Source organism: Mirounga angustirostris, unplaced genomic scaffold (assembly GCF_029215605.1).
Source record: "Mirounga angustirostris isolate CCGP_5_RB_7025 unplaced genomic scaffold, mMirAng1.0.hap1 SCAF_3, whole genome shotgun sequence".
Classification (NCBI taxonomy): Eukaryota; Metazoa; Chordata; class Mammalia; order Carnivora; family Phocidae; genus Mirounga; species Mirounga angustirostris.
Genome location: NW_026991711.1, coordinates 125354277 through 125378229, shown reverse-complemented (window position 1 = coordinate 125378229; position 23953 = coordinate 125354277). Strand labels below are relative to the sequence as shown.

Here is a 23953-nt window from a genome sequence, read left to right as displayed (position 1 = left end):
GGCTAAAAAGGAAGTGATGTCGTGCACACAAAAAATGGATAAAATGTATTGGATCCCTACATTGAAATCGTTGAAGAGCCCCAGATAGCTCCTTGCATGTTGCTAGTTGAGGAATTTTGAAAGTAGGCAACATTATCAGAAAGAAAGCTAATTACAGTTGCTGAGTGGGCTGGTTTTCCACAACTGATGGAAAAGCTTCTATCGAGGGCAGTTCACGTTTTACAGAATGTTGATTAGGAGAAATACTGCTTAACTAGAAAAATGGGAGTTTGGAAGTAGCAATTTCTCCAGCTGTTAGAACACAGTGAGGAAAAGGTCCATTCGGTTACAAACTACAGAGAACTCTAGTCCTCTGAGCCATTTGATTAGATGGTGAGGAAGCCTTCCAGGAGGTCAAATTATGAGCTATAGTGTTTAGTCAAAGCAGGCATTCTAGAAGTGACTTTTAGTGTGGGTATCAAGGGGGAAGACATTTGAGCCTAAATAATTATAGAGTTTGAGCTTCAGAAGATAGGTAAGCAAACTTTATGGTAGAGATGTGAAGTGAATCAGCATGGGCATCACCCATATAAGCTCATAGTCCCTTACAAGGGATTGTTAATGCCACAAAACCAGGCATTTGTAAAAGATCATCCCACTCACAAAGCCCTATTGCGGGCATGTTGGAGAATCCTACAATGCCATTAATTTAGATGGCTCTCAGGAGGTGCCAGAAAATTTCAGATCAGTGTTTGCATTTGTGGCATTGTCTGCTGAAGGTTATACTATAGTAGTTAAGCTTTTTAACCAACGTTCCTGTTGCTTCTGATGAACAAGAAAGTAACTTTTCTATCTTGGGTAATGAGAATTTGACTTGAGAGATCTCACAAGACATTTGAGGCATACCCTTTACAAACCCAAAAGATGGTGATTAAGTAAGGGGCAATTCAGCTGAGAATACTCTGCATATTTGACAAAATCAATTGATTATGAGTAGTTTGGTATAATTTTTATATCACTTTAATACAGGAATATATCTTGAGTCATGAATCATTTGTTAGGACTCTTAGCAATTACTGTTTTGCACAATAAGGTAAAGAATTGCTAATTTAGAAAATTGACCATATAGAAGATAAGGGTTGACTGTTGTATATTAATTTTTTGAAGTTAATACGCCCAAATTTACCTATTGATCATAGTCATATTACTAGTATTCATGGTGCTTCTGTTTCTGCATGTCAGTCCTCCTTAGTATCTCCCTCCTAAAAAGAACAGCCAAGGAGGCCACCTGAAGGATCTGATGTGTAGAACAAAATGACATCCCATGCATCTCCCAATCTTCAACCTGGAATCTGTGTATTAGGCTTCAAAACATAAACTCTGGAGACTTTTGGTCTGGTTTGATATAAGCCATGGGATATGCTAATCAAATAAGCAACACTCATTTTGTAACAGTCTCCCACATACTTAAAAATAAGTGAGCCATGACACAGATCTGGGTGTATTTGTTTTGTTTTTGTTTTTTTTTTAAGGTTCTGTTTATTCATTTGAGAGAGAGGGAGAGCAAGAGAGAGCACGAGCAGGGACGGGGAGCGGGAGAAGCAGGGTCCCCGCTGAGCAGGGAGCCCAACGTGGGGCTCGATCCCATGAGCCGAAGGCAGACGCTTAACCGACTGAAGCCACCCAGGCGCCTCTCAATTCAGAAATCTAACTGAAATCCTCTAACACTTGCTCAGCTTAATGGTAACATAAATATCAAAGAAATCTTCACATAGTTGTTTTCCTGGAACACATGGTACAATTCATGTAGTGAATCAGATACCAAGAACTTATAGGGATAAAGTTTTCCTCATAATGTAATCCAGGAACATGAAATACCAGGTATACTGTAAAAGAAATACAGCTCTTTCAGTAGCAGAAGTATTTCACTTTTGGGTGGCATTTTTATTAACAACAGGCATCTCTCAAAACAGTGCTCTGTCCCATAAACAGCTAAATGGGTTTTCGTGAGATGTCGTATACTCTCCTTCCTGATTAGATCGCAAAAGCTCCTATGAAATAAGACCCTATTTTATCCACAGTTGTATCCCTAGTTCTTAACTCTATACCTTGTGCATAGTAGGTACTCAATAAAAGTTTCAGCTGCTAAATAGACCAAAGAGAATTTTAACAGAGAAAAGAAGCTATTAGAATTTTATTTTGCCTCACATGGAATACCGGGCACTCCCATTTCCCTAAAACAAGGAGCCAACAACTATGTTAAAAACATCTCATTTCCAAACGCCTGGGTGGCTCAGTCGGTTAAGCGTCTGCCTTTAACTCAGGTCATGATCCCAGGGTCCTGGGATCAAGTCCCATGTTGGGCTCCTTTCTTGGCAGGGAGCCTGCTTTTCCCTCTCCCTCTGCCACTCTCCCTGCTTGTGCTCTCTCTCTTTCTGTCTAATAAATAAAATAAAAATCTTTTTTTTTTTAATTTCTCATTTCAGTTGGTTATAATTCCTTTTTTATTTTTTTTAAGATTTATTTATTTACTTTAGAAAGAGAAAGAGTATGATTGGGAGGGGCATAGGGAGAGAGAATCCCAAGCAGACTCCCTGCTGCGTGCCGATCCCAACTCGGGATTCAATCCCAGTACCCTGAGACCACAACCTGAGCCAAAACCAAATCAGACGCCTAACCTACTGCATCACCCAGGTGCCCCTGGTGATAATTCTTTAAAAAAAGAAATTTGTTTTCCTAAGATATGGGATACCTGCCAATATCAAATTGTTTTAACTACTTACCTTTTTGCTTTTCGAGGGAGAAAAGTATCTTAATGACAGCACAAAATCATGTCTAATTCGTTTTTAAAATACTCAACTACATCCTGTTCCATTTGTTTTATTTTGAATAATATATTTGCAAACATGTCATTGCTCACTTGATATTTACCTCATCAACGTTTACCTCATTATATGTTTTTAGCAGGCTTTATTGTTTCATGAGATTGCCTTCTTTTTTTTTTTTGACAGAGCATAGTCTAGAAAAATGATAATGTCAGGTAGCTGGGTGGCGCAGTCAGTTGAGCATCTGCCTTCAGCTCATGTCAGGGTCCTGAGATGGAGTCCTGCATCGAGCTCCCGGCTCAGTGGAGAGTCTGCTTCTTCCTCTCCCTCTCTCCCCTCTGCTCGTGAGCTCTCTCTCTCATGCTCTCTCTCAGTTAAATAAAGATAAAATCTTTTTTAAAAAAAGGAAAAATGGTGATGTCTTGGCAGCACTTACACAGATAGGGACACGTGGCCTTTGAGCGAATGTGGAGCTGCAATACTCCCAGGGATTGCTGCCTAAATGCTTTCCTTCACAACTCCCTGCTTCTGCAGCCTGTAGTGAACTTACAGAATGTGTCCAACCTGGTTGCCTTCTTTCTCTGGAAGAAATGATGCTAATGGAGGAAAATGGTCCATTTGCGCTACTCATTGTGCCAAATAAACTCTTTTTTGAAAAATGTTAAATTTCAGTCTACAAGCTGGTCTTTATAATGCCTCTAGATAAAACTGTCTTCTCAAAATGAAGTCCCACAAAGTGCTAGCACTGCAGAATTTACTATGTTCTCTTGCCCTACAAGATTACGGGGAGTAAAAATTATAAAAAATGTCACTGGAGAAAATATTTGATACCATAGGCCTTTTAGATCTGTGAAGAGTGAGATCTTGCTTCTCTCTGAGTTCTCTGTCCTTAGATATCAAGGTGAGACATCCTCAGGCCTGGTAGAAGGACACTCTTACTTCTCAGGCGGGTTTGCCCTTTATTCCTCCCCTCTACCTGAAAGTTGTGTTCTCCTGGCCCTCATTTCCACCTGTTCCCAGAGGGCCCAGTTGTAAAATTAAAAGCATCATCACTGGTTAGAAAGCCCTCTTGCTTCATTGCATCCATTTACTTTACCTTTGGAGATGGTTGGTGGATGCAGGAATTTCCAAAAGTCGGTATCTTTTTTTGAAAAGACAGAGTAATTCATCTTCAGTCTAGGATTTGGCCCCAGTCTTATCTTCCTTCGTGCCCATTTGCCTTAAATGGAAGTTCCCTGTTCAGGACGACCTGAGGGCTGGGGGTGGTGGGAGTCAGAAGGTGAACAGAGGTTGGGCCAAGACTCCCTGGTATTCTCACCAGACACCTGACATTTTTGCTCTCCTTTCGGTTCCCATAGTGCAAGCTGCCTTTCAGAAGTGAGCTCACATTCCAGCCTGTCCCTCTGGCCTGGTTCGCACCAGGGAGAGGAGGAAGGCATTCCAAACAACAGCCTAGACGGCTCGCCGAGAAGGAATTACAGTTGGGTTTTTTGTTGTGTTTTGTTTTTTGGCAGAGAAGTGTTGGGAGGCACTGTTGCTTCTACCCTGTCATTAGTGGGTGTGTAATAGTGAAATAAAATAAGAGCTGAATTAGGATAATCAGAGGCAAAGGAGAAAGGAGTAAATTTTCCACAAGTAATATTTTTCTCTTCCTGGTTATTTAACTTTGAAACAGAATTTGAAAGTAGTAATCACAGTTAATACAGTAGACAAAGGACAGAATGTGAGAACCAGACAGGAAGGTGTGATTGCCTTTATTACATTAACTGGAAACACACAGAAATATGCACCACCTTCAGGAATATACTGCTATTTCCATTATGAAAAAGCAAAGAAAATGAAAAGTCATGGGTGGACTACCGTGCCGTCACCTCCTCCCCCTCGCCCCCCATCCCCCGCCTTTTTGTCTTTTTAACTAATGAGTATGTATCCCTATGTGAGAGTCTCTGCATCTTTTGCTTTTCTGTGTAAGTTCCTTGAGTTGTTCTTCAGATCATTTTATGGTGTGGATATATAGTAAAGTAACCCCAAGACGGATGATTAAGGGCAACAGAAAAAACTTTAAATAGCGTGGGCAAGTGTTTTGTCTTCCTTACAACAGCTGTCTTCAAGGCTGTACTCCACAGATAAACAAATGGGGCCTATTTGTATTCATTCATTGATTCAACCAAGATGCAATGAGCACCTACAACATGCCGGGCACGTTGGCACTGGGGATACAGTGACAAACAAAGTGAATGTCACTGCCCCCGTGGAGCTTACACGCCAGAGGGGAGACAGACACCAAACAAATCACCACACCTCCAAGTTGTTCTCATGGCTATGGATAAAAATACAAATAAAAATTAAAAAAAAAAAATCTTTAGATACAGTGTGAGCTGTATAAAGGGGAATTTGTCTTCTCCTGGGGTAAGAAAGACCTCCCTGAAGAATGATGATGGGAAGCTAAGGGAGCATTTTTAAGTTGGAGGAGGAAAGGGTGACACAATCTTACTTATATTTGGAGATTTATCAGTAGAATTAAAAACAAGTGTGTCTGCACATAAAGAAGTACAAAAGTGAGGGGCGCCTGGGTGGCTCCGTCAGTTAAGCATCTGCCTTCGGCTGAGATCGTGATCCCCGCGGTCCTGCTCGCGCTCGTGCTCTCTTTCTCTCGGAAAAAAAAAAAATAAATCTTTAAGAAAAAGAAGTACAAAAGTGAATCAAAAGATTCCTTTGGTTCCTCAGAATAGCTCTTGAAATGTGTTCATTACACTCCTGTTTGAAAATACTAACTAATGTATTTTCTGCACTTGATCTTAGCCAAAAGGCCGAGAAGCGATACTAATGTATTTTCTGTACTGTCGTCTTCACCAGTGGATAATCCTGTAAGGGTCTGAGTAAACTTTGCTTTGAAGTGTTCTATCCGTTCCCTTAAACACTGCCACAGCTCCTACTGAAAAAGAGATTCAGTTACATTTTGTCCTACATACACATATAACTCTGCTTTTTGTTATTTGTCCCCATTTATTCAGCTCCTACAGAACCTTTATTGTGTAAGTTTGCGGACGGAGGACAGAAGAAGAGGCAGAACCCAAACAAATACATCCCTAATGGAAGACCGTGGCATAGAGAAGGAGAGGTGAGACTTGTAAGTCCCTTCTTGAGACTTCTGTGTGGGTGTATGATGCTGAAAGACTACGTGAATAGTTACCCATGCCACATCCTGGCTGCCAGGCTTCTGAAATAGAACCTTATAATCCAGATAATGTCACTTTAAAACTCTTCCCAATGGATATGGTGCTAAGAGAGCGATGACCCTCCAGATGGACACATAGGTGGTGGGTAGAGCTAGGTTTACCAGTTAGCTGCATGTAAAGTAAAAGAGCATTTTAAATTGCTATAAGAAATGCACAACTGTTTTGTATTTTTTTTAATGTCATGGTTTCTTAGAGGCTTACATTTATAATTACTCAGAAATTATCCTAAGTAACATTAAGACAAATAGCGTATTTGCTGTTGAGTTTTTCGCCTAATTCTTTTGAATGAGGTTCTTAAAAAAAAAAAAAAAAGAATCATACTGAACATACTGGTTCAAGTATGTCTAGGGAAGTGCCATCCAGTAGAAATGTTCTAGAGTCTGCACTGTCCAATGATAAGCACGAGCTGCATGTGGTTCCTTGAGCACTTGAGATATAGCCAGTGTGCTGGAGGGACTCCATTTTTCCTTTAATTTTAAATACCTACACGTAGCTAATGACTACCAAATGGGACAGTGCAGACGTAGAGCTTAATTCTTATATTAAGTTTGTGTTTGTCTAAAGGAAACTTCTAATTTTATCAAATGCTACTAAACTATCTCTATTTTGTGTTGCCATGACTCTAAGAAATGGAATTTTTAAACCGTGCCCTTGCGGGTAAGTGATTTTATTTCTTTTGCTTTCCCATAGGCTGGAATGACACTTACTTATGACCCAACCACAGCTGCTATACAGAACGGGTATGTCATTAAGATAAATGCATGATGGCTTGAGGGAAAATGTGAAGGTGGAAAATATCAGACATTTGTCCTGGGAATTATTCTTTTTTTAAAGGATGACTTAATAAAGGCTTTTGTGTTTGTTCTAGATTTTATCCTTCACCATACAGTATTGCTACAAACCGAATGATCACTCAAACTTCTCTTACACCCTATATTGCATCTCCTGTATCTGCCTACCAGGTTTGTACCTTTAGGATTCAAGAGTGTGACAACTTGTCGGCCGTGAATTGCTGCCACGTTTTTATGTGTCTTAAAATTTTGAACATTTATAATGAAACCTAAGGCAAATATTATGCAGCTTGGATACCCACTTTAGAAGAAGCTGCTTTTTATTTGACAGAGTGATTTGCTTTTATGTATAGGAGAACACAAAACAAGGGAAAACGGTTATCAGTTGTCAGTCCTTGAAATCGTAGCATTCTAGAACCGGGATGAACCCAAATGCTTCCTCCACAGCGGACTCTGCTGTTGGACATCACATGTCCCAGAAGTTGAAACTTAAAAAGAAGTGACATTAGGTAAAATACAGAAGAAGTGTGCACCGTTGCCGTTGTTTATTCATCAGCAGGAACTAAGAAAAGAGCAAGTAAATGTGCTAATAAATAAAGACGTGTCTCTCTCAGGTAACATTAAATGAGCAATGCAGTGAGATTTAAGGCCAAAAAAAAAAAAGGAGGCGACTCCCTGTTTAAACAGGTAATTTTGAGGAGGCTTTATGTTCAAATAAATTCCCAACTTAGAACCAAGATCTCCTTAAGCACCTTGTTATAAGATGGATTTGGTTTTATTGCAGGGTTAGCTCCCATTCTCCATGAACCCAATGGTGTACAGTATGTGCGCATACACATCTCTCCTCCTATGTCTGAGTACCTCTAACAGGGCTATTGCCTCGGCCCACACAGAAGCATAATAACAGAGTTCAATCACAGACATGTGGGAATAGAGTTCTCTTTTGTTGACTGTTGAGATCCTGTGTGACTAAACTAAACTCTTGTGTATTCTTGTTTTTAAAACGATTGAATTAGATGTTGTAGCCCTGATTTCTGGGGTTAGGGGACTGCAATGTCTAATAACTGTTATTCTACTTCTGTAAGCCTCAGTTTCCTCATCTTTAAAATGGGGATAATAATAGTTTCTTTCTCATAGGCTTGTTTTAAAAACTAAATGAGACTATTTATGTAAAGAGCTCTCAGCACCATTCCTGGCTTATCATTAGCAGTCAATAAATGTTAGCTGTGATCATGATCATCAGGATATGCAGGACTAGCGGGCTGATGAGAGTATATTCATTATACTTTTTTAAAATAAGGAATTGGTCAACATAAGCAAGATCATGAAGGCGGTGCTGTCCGAAAACTTAAAAGTAGCTTCGAATAATAAGTCATAAGGTAGCTTCGTGGTTAAACGCACGAAAGCTGAAGTTGTGCAGGAGTGTTCACAGCTCCCTCCGCTTTCAGGTCTTTTCGCTGTCTTCCCCTGAGTTGTCCCTTCTTTTCTTTTCTTTTATCTCCCTAGGCTTTTATGTTACTTGGCTGGTGCTTCAATCTGCCGGCCACAGTATTCACTCATTTAATGCCTCTCTCATTATTTGGGGCTTAAAATTTCTCTATTTTCCCTGGTGCATTTTCCCTAATTAACAATTCCCTAATGAAAGGTAGTCTTTTTTAACTCTCTGACCTTGGAAACATCTGCCATTTATGTAGATTACTGGAAAGAGGGACACGTAAGCTTATTCTCAGGCGGATGGTTGTGCAGATTAATTTGGATGTGGGCCGCTGTGGCTCTTGGGCTGTCAGTGCGTCTCCCCACCACCTCTCTTTCCCCTCTTCACTGGCAGGCAATGAGCATTTTGGCCACAGAATTGTTACATGGCATAAGAAAAATTCAGAGGCCAGTATTCACAGTAGATTTGCTATACCTGACTGGAAACAACATTTCATTTCAAAGCCCTCGTTTCTTCTCCTGGCATTCTGTATGTCCCTAAGATACATGTGGAATCATCCCATTTGCTTGACACTCACTGTGACTGAGGTTCTTAACCCCATAAATTCAGGGCCACGGAAAGGTCAGCAGATGAGCTTTAAGTAGTCTGAGAGTCTCTTACATTGTTTGCAAAATGTTGCTTGTGTGTATGCAGTTAGCTGGGGGGGGGGGCGGGGTAAGTTCTATTGCTTTCATCAGGTTTTCAAAGGGATCCATGACCCAAAGGAGGGTAGATAACCAATGGTAAAGAATTCAGAGAACATAGATTATTATTCCCATTTTATAGTTAGGGAAAATTGAGGAATAGAAATTGACAGCAGCTGATTTGCTGCTTAAGAAAAAGAATTGGATTAGGTGTTCTAGCTCCCTAACCCCATAATGCAATAAGCTATTAGATTATTAAGACCACTGAAAGCATACAAAAAATGAGAGCATCTGGCCCCAGTTGGGGTCTCCAGGGAGCTGCTCTCCTCCCCATGATTGATTCAGTGAAGGCCTTGCGCTCATGTTGGAGTGGGCCTTTCTCCCCTAAAGCACCATATGCTCATACAATTGGATTTGAGAAATTGGCATCTGCGAGAAACCACCAGTACCCCAATGGGGAAAGGCTGCAGTCCAGATAACTGAAATGTTAACAAGGCAGAAGCACTTAACTTTGGTCTGCCTTAGGTGGCAAAGGAAACCAGAGAAAACAAGTATCGGGGCTCTGCTATCAAGGTAAATCACAATGCATTCTTCCCCCATGACTTTTCCCCATATCCTTTCTATAGAACCTCTGAAGTTAACCGTAGGGGATAAGATACAGGAGGGTTTTGTGGTTAAAGAGTTAGAGACTGAAACTTATTTTTTAAAAATTAATGTAGTCTCAGGAGAGCTCTGGGCATCAAGAAATGGACTGATATTTTTTCTCTGGAGTGGCAGGCTGCACAGGCTTGCTTTCCTGCCTTGGAACCTGACTCTCGTGTCTTATTCCTCAATGGTGGAGGGTCTTCTGTGCAGGTTCCCTTTTGACTGTACATGTCAAGGTCTAGTTAAGAAGGTTTTTCATTTTCTAAATCTGATTTTCAGATTTTTATTTTCCACACTAACTAGAAATTGTTGACTGCCAGACAAGATTTCTGAAACCTAATATCCTGGTATCAAAGAGGGGTTGAATTTCGCTATTCTTTCTAAATAAGCACATACTTTAAGCATTAGTTTGTAATAAGATGTGCTGGAATTCTCATTCATCTGTATTCCTCAAGTGCCTAGTTCATACCTCAATTATCACACTTTTCACTGTTTGAGTTGTTTACTTGTTTATCTCCATTCTTAGTAAATATCTTGAGGGTGGGGCCCATGTCTTACTTGCCTTTTTCTCTTGGATGCCTGGTACTCAGTAAATACTTCTTGAATGGGCAAGTGGAACTTGGTTTTAAATAATCATTTCATCCTATTCAGAGTGACCAGTTTGCCAAGAACTCTAACTGCCTTAATCTTTTTGATCACTGATAGTATTGCTTCCTTATTTTCCTTCTGTAGATTTTAACATGATTAAAAGAGCTCTAGAGAAAGAGGTAGCATTCCAATGGAAATCAATGTTTCTTTCAAAATCCTCCCTTTTCCAGGTGCAAAGTCCTTCTTGGATGCAACCTCAACCGTATATCCTACAGCACCCCGTAAGTTTTTCAACTTAATGGCTTTGTGGTTTGCAACTAGGCTGCGTATACATTTGGAAGACCATTCTCTGGGTTAAAACCTTTTGCCAAAGATGGTATGGGATTTGGGAAATTTAAAGATGGAATATGAGAATGTACAAGTTCATTATAAAACTTCCTCCCACCCTTGTCTTAAATTGGTAGTTGACATTAAATCAAATTTGCAATGGTAAGAACTTAAAATATATCATATTTGAAGCAGGGTACCATTTTCTTCTTCAATTCTGTAGAAGGCCACTCAATTGAAGTTTTAAATTTTAAAGCTTTTAAATTGCTATATTTTTAACAGTAGTTGGTATGAAACAGCTCACATTTTTTAATTGTATTCCGTTTAATGCAAATATAAAGTGTTCAAAGGGAAGCTAGAGATTTTTATCAGTTTACTTAACCTCTCTGTGGAAATTATAAATACTAAAGCAGTAACACTTTCTTTGGTAGATGTGATTTCTTTGGTGACTTGAGCATTTGTTGTACTTATGTACATATTATACTTTTTAATTCAGTTACACTTTGCATTAATAGATAGTATATTTAATGTGTTTTTCAAAGATACATAAAATCCAGTTTGTTAAATTTTAAAGCATGCATTTTAAAAGTTGAGAAATAAAGGTGGAGAACAAAATCACAAAAACAGTGCCCAACACAATGACCTGCGTGATTGGCACGAGAAGGCCACAGATTTGGCCCTGAGCTTTCTAGTAACTAAGGCAAAATGGGAATTCTGATAAGCAGAAACAGTTCACAGTACTTATAAGAGAAAAACAGGTCACTTGCTTGGGAGAAGCACACCCTTGTTGGCCTCAAGATGAGAGAGGAATTTCTCTCAGGACAGCTCCTAAAGAGGACACCATGTACTGTGAGACCATATGTATGAAACCGTACTCTAGGGACAAGTTCTAAACAGGAAGTTGCTGAGATGACTTTGAAGCAACAGATAAAACATGTTTAGTTGACAACACAAGAGACGAGCTCTCGGATGACGTATGTGTGTGTCTCTGTAAACATTCGCACATATTTTTCTCTATACGCACAGTCTTGGACAGTAGTTCCTACAGATGAATGAAAAAAAGAAGCAGGAAATTCCTTCAGCATATTCTGGGCTTCTGAATCATTTCCGTGTTACCATACACTTTTTGATGATGCACACTAAAAATTTAAAAAGAACAAATTTTCTATGAACTGCATTAACAACAAACAGTTTCTGACACGCATCTCTGTCTTTTTTTTTGGCAACTTTTAGAGACAAAGCCAGCACATATCCCAGTTTAACATCTTTTTTTTTTTTTTTTAAGATTTTATTTATTTATTCATGAGAGACAGAGAGAGAGAGAGGCAGAGGGAGAAGCAGGCTCCCAAGGAGCAGGGAGCCCAGTGTGGGACTCGATCCCAGGACCCTGGGATCATGACCTGAGCCGAAGGCAGACGCTTAACCATCTGAGCCACCCAGGCGCCCCCAGTTTAACATCTTTGAGGAGACAGTGGTAGTGTGTGCAGAAGGTTCCTATCCGAGGACTTGGTCCCTTTCCCCACCCAGTTTAGACGGCCTGCAACCAGAATTAAAGTGCCTGCACACCAGTCTCTGACCTCAGTTGTGTTCTGATTAGCAATAAACAACAGTGTTTGGAAGGGATAGATCAGTTGCAAAAATAACAAAAACATAGCATTAATATTGATAGGATGTGTCAGAATAATTGCACTCTCGGGTAATTGGGTGATTGCAAAAGTGAGAGGAAGGATATAATCCATAAGAATATTATATAGGATAAATTAGAGAAAATGCAAAAATCCAGAAATTAAATTTCAGTTTAGGCAATCAATGTACCATTATGCAGTCATTAAAAATGATAATAATGATGGCTATGCACTAAGTGAGGTAAATATTTATAATAGAATGTTAAGTTCAAAGCAAAAACCCAGGATACGAAATTGTTTATGTACCCTGGTTGCAACTCTACAAACATGCCAAGTGGTAACAGCCATATATTAGGGAGAGGTTAGGTTGTGGGTGATTTTTTTTTTTTTTTTTGTCCACTCCCCCACCCCATTTTGTTTAATTATATTTAATTTTATTTTTAATGACCAGAATTTTTTTCAGATGAAATCAAAGAATCTGAAATCGGATTATTAATCATGTCTGAATTTCCTTCTCTCCCTTGGCACCAAACTATAGCTGAAAAGTTCTGAGAAACAGTGAATGGAGAATGTGATCTTGATCCTAACAGCCTGATCTTGAATCAAATGATTATCTGTACAGAACACTTCTAAACAAGACACTGTATTTATAAATATTCAATATGGCCTATTGTTTTGTGGCTGCATCAAACATCAACTGTCATTTATTTTTTTTTTAAACTAAGAAAGCATTTTTGTAACCCCAGCCAGCTGAAAACAGTTCGCATTTCCGACTACAGCTCCTCCTGCTGGACTAGCTTGCTTTTTACACTTGAGTGAAAGGAAGGGCAGGATGTTTAATGCAGTGATTTCGGTGAAATGAATGCTCTTAAAAAAGTTTTAGGAAGCATTATCCAGAAGGCTTTTAGGAAGTTGTTTATGATACCATAAGCAAGTTTGAGAGGAGGTTATTTTTGGTTTCACATTTCTCCATAAACTAAGGCGTTTTCCTTTGCAAAAGGAATGACAGACTCTTAACTCCCTCCTTGAGTTTCTCTTACACTGTGCTTGTCTCCCGACTCCCCAGGGGGCCGTGTTAACTCCGTCGATGGAGCACACCATGTCACTACAGCCGGCGTCTATGATCAGCCCTCTGGCCCAGCAGATGAGTCATCTGTCACTAGGCAGCACCGGAACAGTAGGTGGCAAATTAATATCCTGTGTCTCAGCCAACAGAAGAGTGAATTAATGCAGCCTGTGTCTTCCCTATCAATTACCGGCTCTGTGATGTTCAGCGATTATGTCCGAGCCCCTCTCACCCCCCACATTGCCTTCCACGTGATTAATTGATGAACTAAGTATCTGTCCTCTGGGTGTCTCTCCTTTACCAGAATCTAGCAACCACACATGACCACACGTAGCCCTAGTAGCTAGTGCCATTCGTTCACACTGCAGACCTGGTGTCGGGAAGCAAAAGAAGAAGGTGATACGTGGTGGTAAAGGCAGGGAATTTTTCCTCCCTTCACTTCTTTTATGGAATGTGGGGGGCACCGTATCACAGTCTTAGGATTGACTGACTTCTCCAGAGTCCAGGGGATTCCACTGGGGATTGAGGTTGAGTCTAGACCAGAGGAACTTCCAGGGCTGATATGGTATGGTGGCCGAAGGCTTTAATTCAGACCATATCGATGGTGGCTGAAAAGAACAAAGGGGAGTATGTTTTCCTCTCTGCCATTCAAAACCCCAGCAGCAGCCCCTTGTGATGGCTCAGTCAGGTCCTTGAGATCAACAGGGAAGCCCTGCTGCCTTTGGAAGGGGAAAACTGTCCTCATCAGGAAAACAAGGGTGCATTTCCTGTTCTGCCGTCACCTGATGAAGATCCAACAAGTCATTTACTCCGTAGGTCTCCACCTACGGAAATAATTCTAGACACTAGTTCAGGGGGCTGCTGGAAAATAATGAGGTCCTTTGAGATGAGATCTCCTAAAATAGCACATCAGTGATACTGAGTGTTGAGAATGAGAAGCCATAGCGATCTTCACGCATGTGTGTGTTTGTTGGGAAATCCAAAGAAAGGTGGGAGTTTTCGTTTGCCAAATTCAAAAAGGAGAAACAGTCACTCCGCTTTCCATATGACATACTTATTAATTAAACTTTGAGGTAGCTTGTTTACATTTCTCCTTTGAGATTTCCAAATACTTGACATCCCATCTCAAAACTCCCCAAGCACTCAGAATTTTTACATGGCTTATCATTTCCCATCCTGACCATATTCTTCTTTTCAGTACATGCCTGCGACATCAGCTATGCAAGGAGCTTATTTGCCGCAGTATACACATGTGCAGACCACGACGGTTCCCGTTGAGGTTGGTGCAGCCCATCCTATGGCCACTCCGGCAATGAGTAGTTTCAGAAATGGGTGAATTAGATAGGGCTCAAAGAAAAATCAATTAGAAGTCAAATGTTTGCATAAAGAATTGAGTTTAGAGAGCATATAGAGCTAGGGTTATTTTCGACTCTGAAATATAATTCTCTGCATACAGATTAGTTGAGCAGTATCCAAGCCACACCCCCAAAACTCCCAGAACTATCTTCCAAGCTTGTAGCATATTTCATACCCTTCAAGAATCTATCTTGTCTCCTGCAAAGGGATACTTACACGCAAATTAGGATAAAGCTGGAGTTTGCAGTCCTGAGTACCAAAGATTATGTTAATAATAATAACTGCAAGAAGAAATCAGTTGTAATTAAAATAGTTGAAAACACTGATGTTTCAGAATTGTGAACAGGGATGAAGAACAGACCATACCTTTTTTTATAGAGGCTGTTCGGATAGCTAAACAACTCTTAGTTCTTGTTATTTAAGATGCAGATATGATGATAATGGAAGAAGACTGACACTTGAGTTAAGATTGGACAGAAAGCAGAGAGATAGAGATCCCATATGATTTTACTTGTATGTGGAATTTAGGAGACAAAACAGATGAACATAGGGGAAGGGAGGGAAAAAACAGAGTGGGAGACAAACCATAAGAGACTCTTAACTATGGGAAACAAACTGAGGGTTGTTGGAGGGGAGGTAGATGGGGGATAGGATAATTGGGTGATGGACATTAAGGAGGGCACTCTATATAATGAGCACTGGGTGCTATATGCAACTGATGAATCACTAAATTCTACCCCTAAAACTAATAATACACAACATGTTAACTAAATTGAATTTAAATAAAATTTTTTTTTTAAAATTCCAAGGAAATTCATCATCCCAATCAATCCTATCCACTAGGCAGATCCCTTAGGTTCCAAGTGCAGAAACAGCCCCAGGACTGTGGTTGGATTATTTGGGGGCATTCTTGTGTTTTGTTTTCTGCTGATTGATTTAAATTTGTGTACTTACTGACAATCACAGTTACCAGAACCCACAATCCCTTATCTGCAGTTCTGAAACACACAGTAAAATCTGAAAATAAAAATTCTCTTTGTAACTGCTTTAGCAAAAACCTGGCCTGTGGCAAAACGCAACTGGAACTGATGTAAGACAAAATCTTAGCCCACTTACTGTGCATATTTATATCTTTCAGTGTAGACCTGCTCATGTGTTTGGTGATGAGGTGTAGCTCTAGGCCCCACTGGGTATATTCTGTGATAAAAGGCATATGCCTACCATTTTTCAGATTCTAAAATCCGAACATACTGAATTCCAAGTCACATCTGGCTCCAAGGGATCAGATATTTGTTTGATAAATTGTAGCTTGACATAAAGAGACAACTCCTAAAAGTTGGGGTGGGAGGTTCTTTGGGTCTGTAAGATATCTTAACTCCTTAGGGAAATCATTAACCTTGAAAACCCTACATAGTATTAAGAAAATCACTTTTAAGGAGCACTTGTATTTTAAGATGTGAAACTCAGATGGGAGGAGCAGAGTTGGGATTTCATTGCTCACGTCTCATCTGCTCTGCTTTGTTGTAGGAAGCGAGTGGTCAGCAGCAGGTGGCCGTCGAGACGTCTAATGACCATTCACCATATACCTTTCAACCTAATAAGTAACTGTGAGGTATGAGGGAAACATCTTTGTAACCGTAGGGCTCAGTTCAAGGAAAGTCTATGATTCTTTTATCATAATGGTACTTAGAATAGCTCAGATTTGGTCACACCACCTTAATCATGGCCAAAGAATCCAGTGTTACTGAAATGTTAAAATCAGTATCTTGTGGATTTGCAGATAATCCAAAAAGAACAGTGCCTTGTTGAGGTCACATGTATAGTTACTTTCTCATCCTCCTTACCCCTCCCACCCTAAAAATCTGTAACAGATCAGGACACCAGGTATCAAATTTGTCCTACAATACATGTATCCAAATTTATAATACTTTCATGCTCACAAGCTGAAGGAAATACAGCATAAGATTTTGCTTCTTCTGGTATTACAAGAGTTAGCAATATCTTGACTATGAATTTAATGTCAGTATCCTTCGATCCAGAGCTCTGGTTGCTCTGGTAAAAGTAGGCTGCAGGTCCCAAGGTGGAGTCAAGGCATAGAAACTACCCTCAGTTCTAACTACTTTATTGGTCTCCCACCAGTGATGAGCACCATCTTGCCTTTGTCAAACATGCATACCACTGAAATGAGAAAGAGGCTACAAAATAGTGTGGTGTGTTATACCAACTGCACAAAAGCATTTATCTTTTGTTTTTCTCTTCCAGATGTACAGAAGGGCGTTCTTACATGAAGAAGGGTGTGAAGGCTGAACAATCATGGATTTTTCTGATCAATTGTGCTTTAGGAAATTATTGACAGTTTTGCACAGGTTCTTGAAAACGTTATTTATAATGAAATCAACTAAAACTATTTTTGCTATAAGTTCTATAAGGTGCATAAAACCCTTAAATTCATCTAGTAGCTGTTCCCCCCGAACAGGTTTATTTTAGTAAAAAAAAAACAAAAAACAAAAACAAAACAAAAGATTTTTATCAAATGTTATGATGCAAAAAAAAAAAAAAAAAAAAGGAAAAAAGAAAAAAAGAAAAGAAAAAGAAAACTTCAATTTTCTGGGTATGCACAAAGACCATGAAGACTTATCCAAGTGCATGACCAGATTTTTGTGGTTTTTGTCCATTTTGTGTTTAATTTGCGTTTTCTTCCGCTGTATGTAATGGGCTCTGACGTTGAAGTAGTCCAACTTCCCCCCTGGTGTTCCGTGCTGTAGAGTGTGAGTGTCGCTGTATTCAGTGTTGCCCTCCACGTCTCTCTTCTTAGCTTTTCCATTTTTCTTTCAGCGTAGTGTGAAACGTCTTCTCCTTTTCTATGAATTCCAATTTGCCTTAACTCCTTTGATGCTGTAGCTGTTTCAGTACAAGTTAGTTCAAACTAATGATGTAGAATGCTTTGACCAAGTGAGCTGGTCTGTTATGCCTTGTAAAACAGCAGCATAGGGCTTTTAAAAGGTAGTCAATAAAAGTTGCTGAAATTTTGGCTTTTTTAAATATGTAGTAGGTGTTTTTAATGATTTTTCACATAATGTGTAAGGTAGTGAAATGCAAGAAGGGAAAAATGTTTTGTGTGAAACACATTTTCTGACTGGGGAACTTTTACTAGGGTAACTTGTTTGTAAGGCTGTACGCCAACAGTTTCCTCCAATAGTTTGACTGATTTAGGATATCTGCTGTATGATGCAATGTAAAGTCTTTTTTGCCTTTTTTCAGGAAAAAAAAAAAACTAACTCGATGTTCTAGATTTAGTGTAGGTAGCGTTGGGGCTGGGGGTGGGGGGCGGGGGCGGGGAGTCACCGAATGTTTTGTCCTTCCTTTATACAATGATAGTGCTTTAGACTGAGAATTACGCCTGAGATCTGGCAAACCGAAAAAACGTTGCTATTGCAACTAAATGGCAAAAGCTAAAAGTATAAGGATTTTATCTTCAAACATAAGCTGAGGTAGGAATAGAAGCAAAATGATTGGCTACTAGCTCTCGCTATTACATAAAGTTGAGAAATCAAAATTACTTGGCACTTTTAAAGGTAACTTCACCAAAGACCGAAGAGCCAGTAACCAGTAGCTCCAACTTCTCTCAGCATTGTATCTTCTGTGCTCTTTATTTTTGCCGGACCAGTTTGCGGTTAGGAGAATGTGCCTTTTTTGTACCTTTGCATTTAGGTTTTATAATTTTAATTGATGTATGGACACACACCAACAAACAAAAAAGCATGAAGGAAGATTTGGATCCAAGCAGTGCCACACTTTACGTCATCACTACAAGTGTTAAGTGTAAAGAGAAACCAATTTTGAAACTATGAAATTCCTGATTTCATAAATACACAGTTATTTCTACTTTAGTACATAGAAGATAATTCACTGTTATTAAAGCTCTTTTATTAAGACAATTGCATACGTTTGAAAAGCAATGGTAAATTAAGTTGTCTTCCAAAACTGTGTACTTGTCTGGTCAACTGTGCGTGATCAGTTATCTACCTCAGAGTCTGTTTTCTTTTGTGCTGGGACAGGTTGCTGGCCCTCCCTGTTTCCACAGACCAAATCCTCCTAGCTCAGGAGCTAGGGCTAAGCAGTTATTTCTTTCGAGTATTTTTTAGTTCTTAAATTTTATGCTTGTATTTGATTATAGATGTCAGTGACATTTCATAGTTTCAAAAGTCCTTGCTGCTCTGAGAAGTGTAGATTCTAGTGAAAATTACATAGTCCTAAGAGAAATGTGTTTTGTTTTTGTTTTTGTTTCCTTTTTTAAAGTTGTGGTATTATTGGTTCTATGCTCCCTGGAATATTACTGCTTTGTGAAAGTCCAGACCGAACGCAGCACCCTCCTTGTACCTAGTACATTTATAAACCTGGGTCTCTCACTACTTGATATTTTTGCATTAGTTAAGACAGAAATTTGATAGCTCGGTTAGAGGGGAGGGGAAACCTGCTGCTAGATATGTCTGAACTAAGTGCCATACTCGTCTGGGTAAGATTTGGGAAACATAACCTCTGTACATAAAATAAAAAAAAAAATAAAAAAAAATCAGTTAAACATCACATAGTAGACAGCCATTAAATTATAAAAAAAAATTAATTTATGAAGAAAGACCTTTTGTACAGATTGAAAAAAAAAGATTTTCATAGAGATATCTATATGATCAAGAGAGTTAATTTTTTATTTTTGTTTTACTAGTGCCACAGACTTGCCAGTGGTAACTTATTTGTCCGGTTCAAGATAACTCTGTAGTTCTCCTTCCTAGGACTTGTTGTTAAACGCCAAAAGACATTTTTGAACTGTACATTTGATCAGATTGTTAGCTTTTTCTGTTTTATTTCTTTTGAAAACCTTTGAATAAAAAACATCTGAAATTTTATTTTTCCTGTCAGTTTCTTTTAAGTGGGTTAAATGTATATCAGAATTTCATGCATTTCATTTCTGATCGCTTTCTTCAGCTCAGGCAGTTTGGCTTGAAAGTGAGTTGAAAATTATTTCAGATTCACTGTGTACTCAGAATACATTTCCTTGAGAAGAATTGGAAAAACCTTTCTACCTCCTCCTCCTTTGGTTATTTAGATCTGTGTATAGGAACCAGAGACATCAACCTTCAGCTGACCCCGTTTCATGCGGGCCAAAGTCCACTTTTGGTCTGTTCCAAGAGGCCAGAGGGCCAGACCCCGCTCCTCCCTCTCCTACCGCTCCCCTTTGCGGTGCTACTTGTCCCGGACCAGCAAGAGAACAGAGTAAAACCGGTCCCAGCCATGTTAAGCAAGCACATGGGTAAGGATTTCAGGCTGATCTTATCCGTGCCTTGATGACGTGAGCCTCCGGTGACCTCGTTTGGCTGTTTCCCGTAGGAGGCTCTGGTTCAGCATTCCCGGGGGAGAGAGAGCTCCTCTCTTTGCCACACTGATGTGCTTTACGAGAGGCACTTAGTGCAGGAAATTGAGTCCTTGACCCAAGGCGAATTAAGTGGTACAGTGTAGTCATACAGAATTCTTTTTCTGCTACCCAAGGGCTCTGTCACAGTGGTGAGAGGAGTAGGCAAGAAGAACCCACGCCCCCCCCCATTTCTGTACACCTCCCGGCCATGTGGGCCATGGGGGGCTGTGAAGGACAGAAGTGGGGTTTAGAGCAGGTAACTTGGCCAGGGCCAAGAAAGCCCCGGTTCTGAATGGCTCATTGAGAAAAGGAAACATGGCCCTCTGATGATAACTCGTGCTGGAGAGAGAAGGATGTTGGGGCAGGAGGGTAATGTGGCCTCACCGAGACACGCACAGGCTGCTGAGGAAGGAAGCGGGGTGGTCTCCTGTCCCAGCCTCACACTGTCCCAGCGCTCCTTCATAGGACCCGTGAGCAAAGGCAGGAAAGATGCGCCATCCGGGCTGCCAAGCATCTTCGGTTTTGTTAGTCTTGCTTCTGTTGTATTTTAGGAAGGCTTTCTGTCACTGGAGTCCTGGGACATCCAGTGGCTGCCTTTACAGGGAAACTGATGAACACTTTTTCAAAGCGCTGTTTCTGTGCAGGAGCGACAAGCACACCCGGGCGGTGGTGCTTTGGGGAGAGTTACCGCTCACGCGTAGAGGAACCGCGGTGCCCGGCGGAAGGCATGTGCTCCTCAGGTCTTCCCCAGGAGCCAGGATTGTATCTTTGTCTGAGATCGGCGGGGCCCCCGCCTCTGAGGTGGGATTTTTGTGTTGGGAGGGAGGGCAGTCGCTCCCTGGCGTGCATGTATCCCCCCTCTCTTGGCTCGGTGAGGTTGGCCGGCGACACTAGGCAAGCCCACTGGAGCCCGGATTCCACTTCTTGAATTTCCCAAACGCTGGTGTGAAATTCGCTGGTAGAAAGGCAGTTCCTCCCAACCTGCGTGGGGCTCAAACAAGGCTCAGATCTGACCGACCTCTTCATTCCACTAGAGCCAAAAAGGAAAAGATCCAGCGACCTTGGAGTAAAGGTCACGGACCTGTCACCAGCCCCTCTCCTCCCGATACACACAGCTTCAGAAGGATGGCAAGTAGGTGAGGAGGGAGGAAACTCCGAGCTCAGGGTTTAAGAAAAGCTGGGCACTTTCTTTCCTCAAATAGCAATGTGATGAGACAACCACCCCTCCGTCCTCGCAGAACTCGGCCCCCACCCGCGGCCGTGCCAGAGGGAGGCGGGCGCCCACCGGTCCCAGCAGGCAGTTCTTGGCACAGCCGAGAGCCACTGCCCTGTGCCTGGCCCTCCGTGGGGGACAAGCTCGGAGAAGCATCGGAATTTCAACCCTGCCCGGGGGCTCCAGAGCGTCTCACTCTGGATCTTGGTAGGGCCGGAGCTTTTAGCTGGGGCTGCTAGAGGGAGGGTTACGTTGCCCTTCACCTTGAGCGGCGAGTTCTCAGGGCGGAGACCCGGCCTGCACGGGCACAGTGTAGGGCCTTGGAGGGTGACTGCGGCTGCAGACACATGCCTGGAGGTCAAGGGGTCCCGAATTGGGGGGTGATTGTAAGAAGTGATACGGAACCACCGTCGCCTGATGCTGGCAGCCCCTCCTTCCTCATCAAGGGCATTGCTGCTCAGACTCGGGAAGTAACAAGTGGGACTTTTAAGGCTCGAGGAAGCTGGGGGCAGGGGACGAAGACAGAAGCCTTGCCAGACCTCATGACTTGGAGTGGCAAGAAAGCGGTGGCAGGTCTCTGGGCTGCTCAGAATTGAAAACAGGTGGCACTGGAGTCAACACAAACGTTAATGCTATTATTCATTTAATTTTAAATGTGACTCTGTGAGGCTGAGATTTGATCTAAGTTCTTCCACTGCTCATTTGCACAAGATACGGATCATCAACGAGACTGCAGCTATCTCCTACCATCTAGTATCCCTGAATCCACTTTCTCTGCTTGAATACCTCCAGTGACAAGGCACTTTCCACCTCACCTGGCATTCCATATCTTTTTGGAACAGCTCAAACTGGCTTAAAGAAGTCAAATTGCATCTCTGTAATTTCTACCTGTCAGCCTCAGTTCTGCCCACTGAGATGCTGCAGAGTAAGTCGGTCATTCCCATTCTTGAAAACACAGAAGTATATTGACAGAACATAAGAGCGATTACCAGGAATTAAAGAGGACAGGAGGATGTGATTATAAAGGGACAGCACAAGGGAGTTTTTTGAGGGTGATGAAGCTATTCTATATCCTGATTGTGGTGGTTACACAAACACATGTGCTAAAATTCATAGACCTGTACACCCCCCAAAAATATCTTTTGATGTTTATCCACTTGTAAAATAAAGTATTTTTTTAAAAAAATGAGAAGTCGGTCATTCTTCAAATGTGGAAAACTGCTGGCTCCATGATTCTGTGGGTTGAACATTCCTTGTGGCTTTAACATTCAGCTCTGGCTCCACACTCAGGACCATCAGCTCACCCTCTCGATGCATGACAGGTGACTCGGGTCAAAGCCTAGAACCCCAGGAGTAGCCCCGGCCTCACCTAACTCCCCTGCTCAGCCCTATCCTTCTTTTTTTTTTTTTTTTAAGATTTTTTATTTATCTGAGAGAGAGAATGGGAGACAGAGCATGAGAGGGGGAGGATCAGAGGGAGAAGCAGACTGCCCGCTGAGCAGGGAGTCCGATGTGGGACTCGATCCCGGGACTCCAGGATCATGACCTGAACTGAAGGCAGTTGCTTAACCAACTGAGCCACCTAGGCGCCAGCGCTATCCTTCTATTACAGGTGAGATGGTTTCCATTTTGACTTCGCAGACACACCACAGTTCTTAAAGTTTGTAGCAAATTGAAATCCTTATGTTGTTTACTTTTTGGTCATGATAATTATAATAAAGATATGGAATGGAATGGAATATTATTTAGTCATTTTTAAAAGAAGACATTTTAATGGCATGAAAAACATAATATAAATGATGAGTGCTAGGTACAGAACTGTAGATATAGTGTGTTCATAATTAGCAAGCAATATTTAAGTATAAAAGACGAGAAGGTGTTCCAAAATGCTTAGCTGTGGGTGGAAGGATATTGGGAAGTTTATATTTGCTCCTTTATACTTTTCCAAATTTTTCCAGTTTTATACCATGAAAACATTTTATAATCAGGGGGAAAAAAGCTTTAACAGAGAATGTTGTCAGATCATCCTGAAGTCTCCATGTTTATTATATTCCAATTCAGCATGTTTAATTTTTTGCAAAATAAAAGATAACTGCAGCAGACATCAGAAGACACAAAAATGACATGAGTGGTCCCGGTCCTCAAGGGACATTCTTATGGGAGGCACAAGTATCTGAATGACAATATAGCAAGGAGAAGTAACAAAAGCATGACCTAAATAAAGAGCTTTGGGGGTTCGGTGAGGGGCCAAGACGTCCTCAACAGTCTCTCCTGATATTCTTGTCATTTCCACATTACTAACCGGTTGGTTCCGTTTTTACTGATCAGAATTCACTCCGAAGCAGCCATTTCCCTCACCAGTTCCTGTGCCTTCTGAAAGATGGAATTGGCAGGCAGACAAATGAAGTCTTTGGTAGCTCTGCTGTTGCCAGAATGAGACTTGGAACAGATGTCCAGAGACTTGATGTTCCTTTGTCACTCCTGCTCTGAAAATACTGGAATGTGTACAAAGTATTGTTTTGGTTCGGTTTGGTTTAATCCAGCCGGGTGTAGGATACTTTTTAAATGGCGTCATTTTGACTTTGTTTACCCTCTGTCAGATGTTCTACACCTGCCAGATTGCGGATTTGCAAAACCTGTGTTGTTTTCTGACCCCCTCCAACCCCCACTAGATCTTGAAAACTCTTGTATTTATTACTAAGTCTAGGCAGGAATCCCATTATATCTGTTTTGTTACACACTGTGGTTTGACACATGACTGAGACCATGGA

General features: G+C 41.0%; 1 protein-coding gene and 1 pseudogene across 8 annotated transcripts in view; one reads left to right on the top strand and one right to left on the bottom strand.

Moving 5' to 3' along the window:
- Positions 1 to 19463, top strand: part of RBMS1 (RNA binding motif single stranded interacting protein 1) — a 209500-nt gene extending 190037 nt beyond the window's left edge. For 5 of the 8 annotated variants that reach the window (XM_045868764.3, XM_045868763.3, XM_064586611.1 and 2 more), the window contains exons 7-15: positions 5819 to 5934; positions 6734 to 6783; positions 6912 to 7005; positions 9478 to 9525; positions 10416 to 10466; positions 13204 to 13314; positions 14402 to 14482; positions 16087 to 16171; positions 16822 to 19463. In XM_045868764.3, the coding sequence (XP_045724720.1) occupies positions 5819 to 5934; positions 6734 to 6783; positions 6912 to 7005; positions 9478 to 9525; positions 10416 to 10466; positions 13204 to 13314; positions 14402 to 14482; positions 16087 to 16164 (629 nt within the window). In that variant the 3' untranslated portion in view covers positions 16165 to 16171; positions 16822 to 19463. The remainder of the gene's footprint in view (positions 1 to 5818; positions 5935 to 6733; positions 6784 to 6911; positions 7006 to 9477; positions 9526 to 10415; positions 10467 to 13203; positions 13315 to 14401; positions 14483 to 16086; positions 16172 to 16821) is intronic. The other 3 variants (XM_045868766.3, XM_045868768.3, XM_045868769.3) reach the window with 3 other exon arrangements.
- LOC123840140 (U2 spliceosomal RNA) lies at positions 5447 to 5626 on the bottom strand (annotated as a pseudogene).
- Positions 19464 to 23953: the final 4490 nt, after the last annotated feature.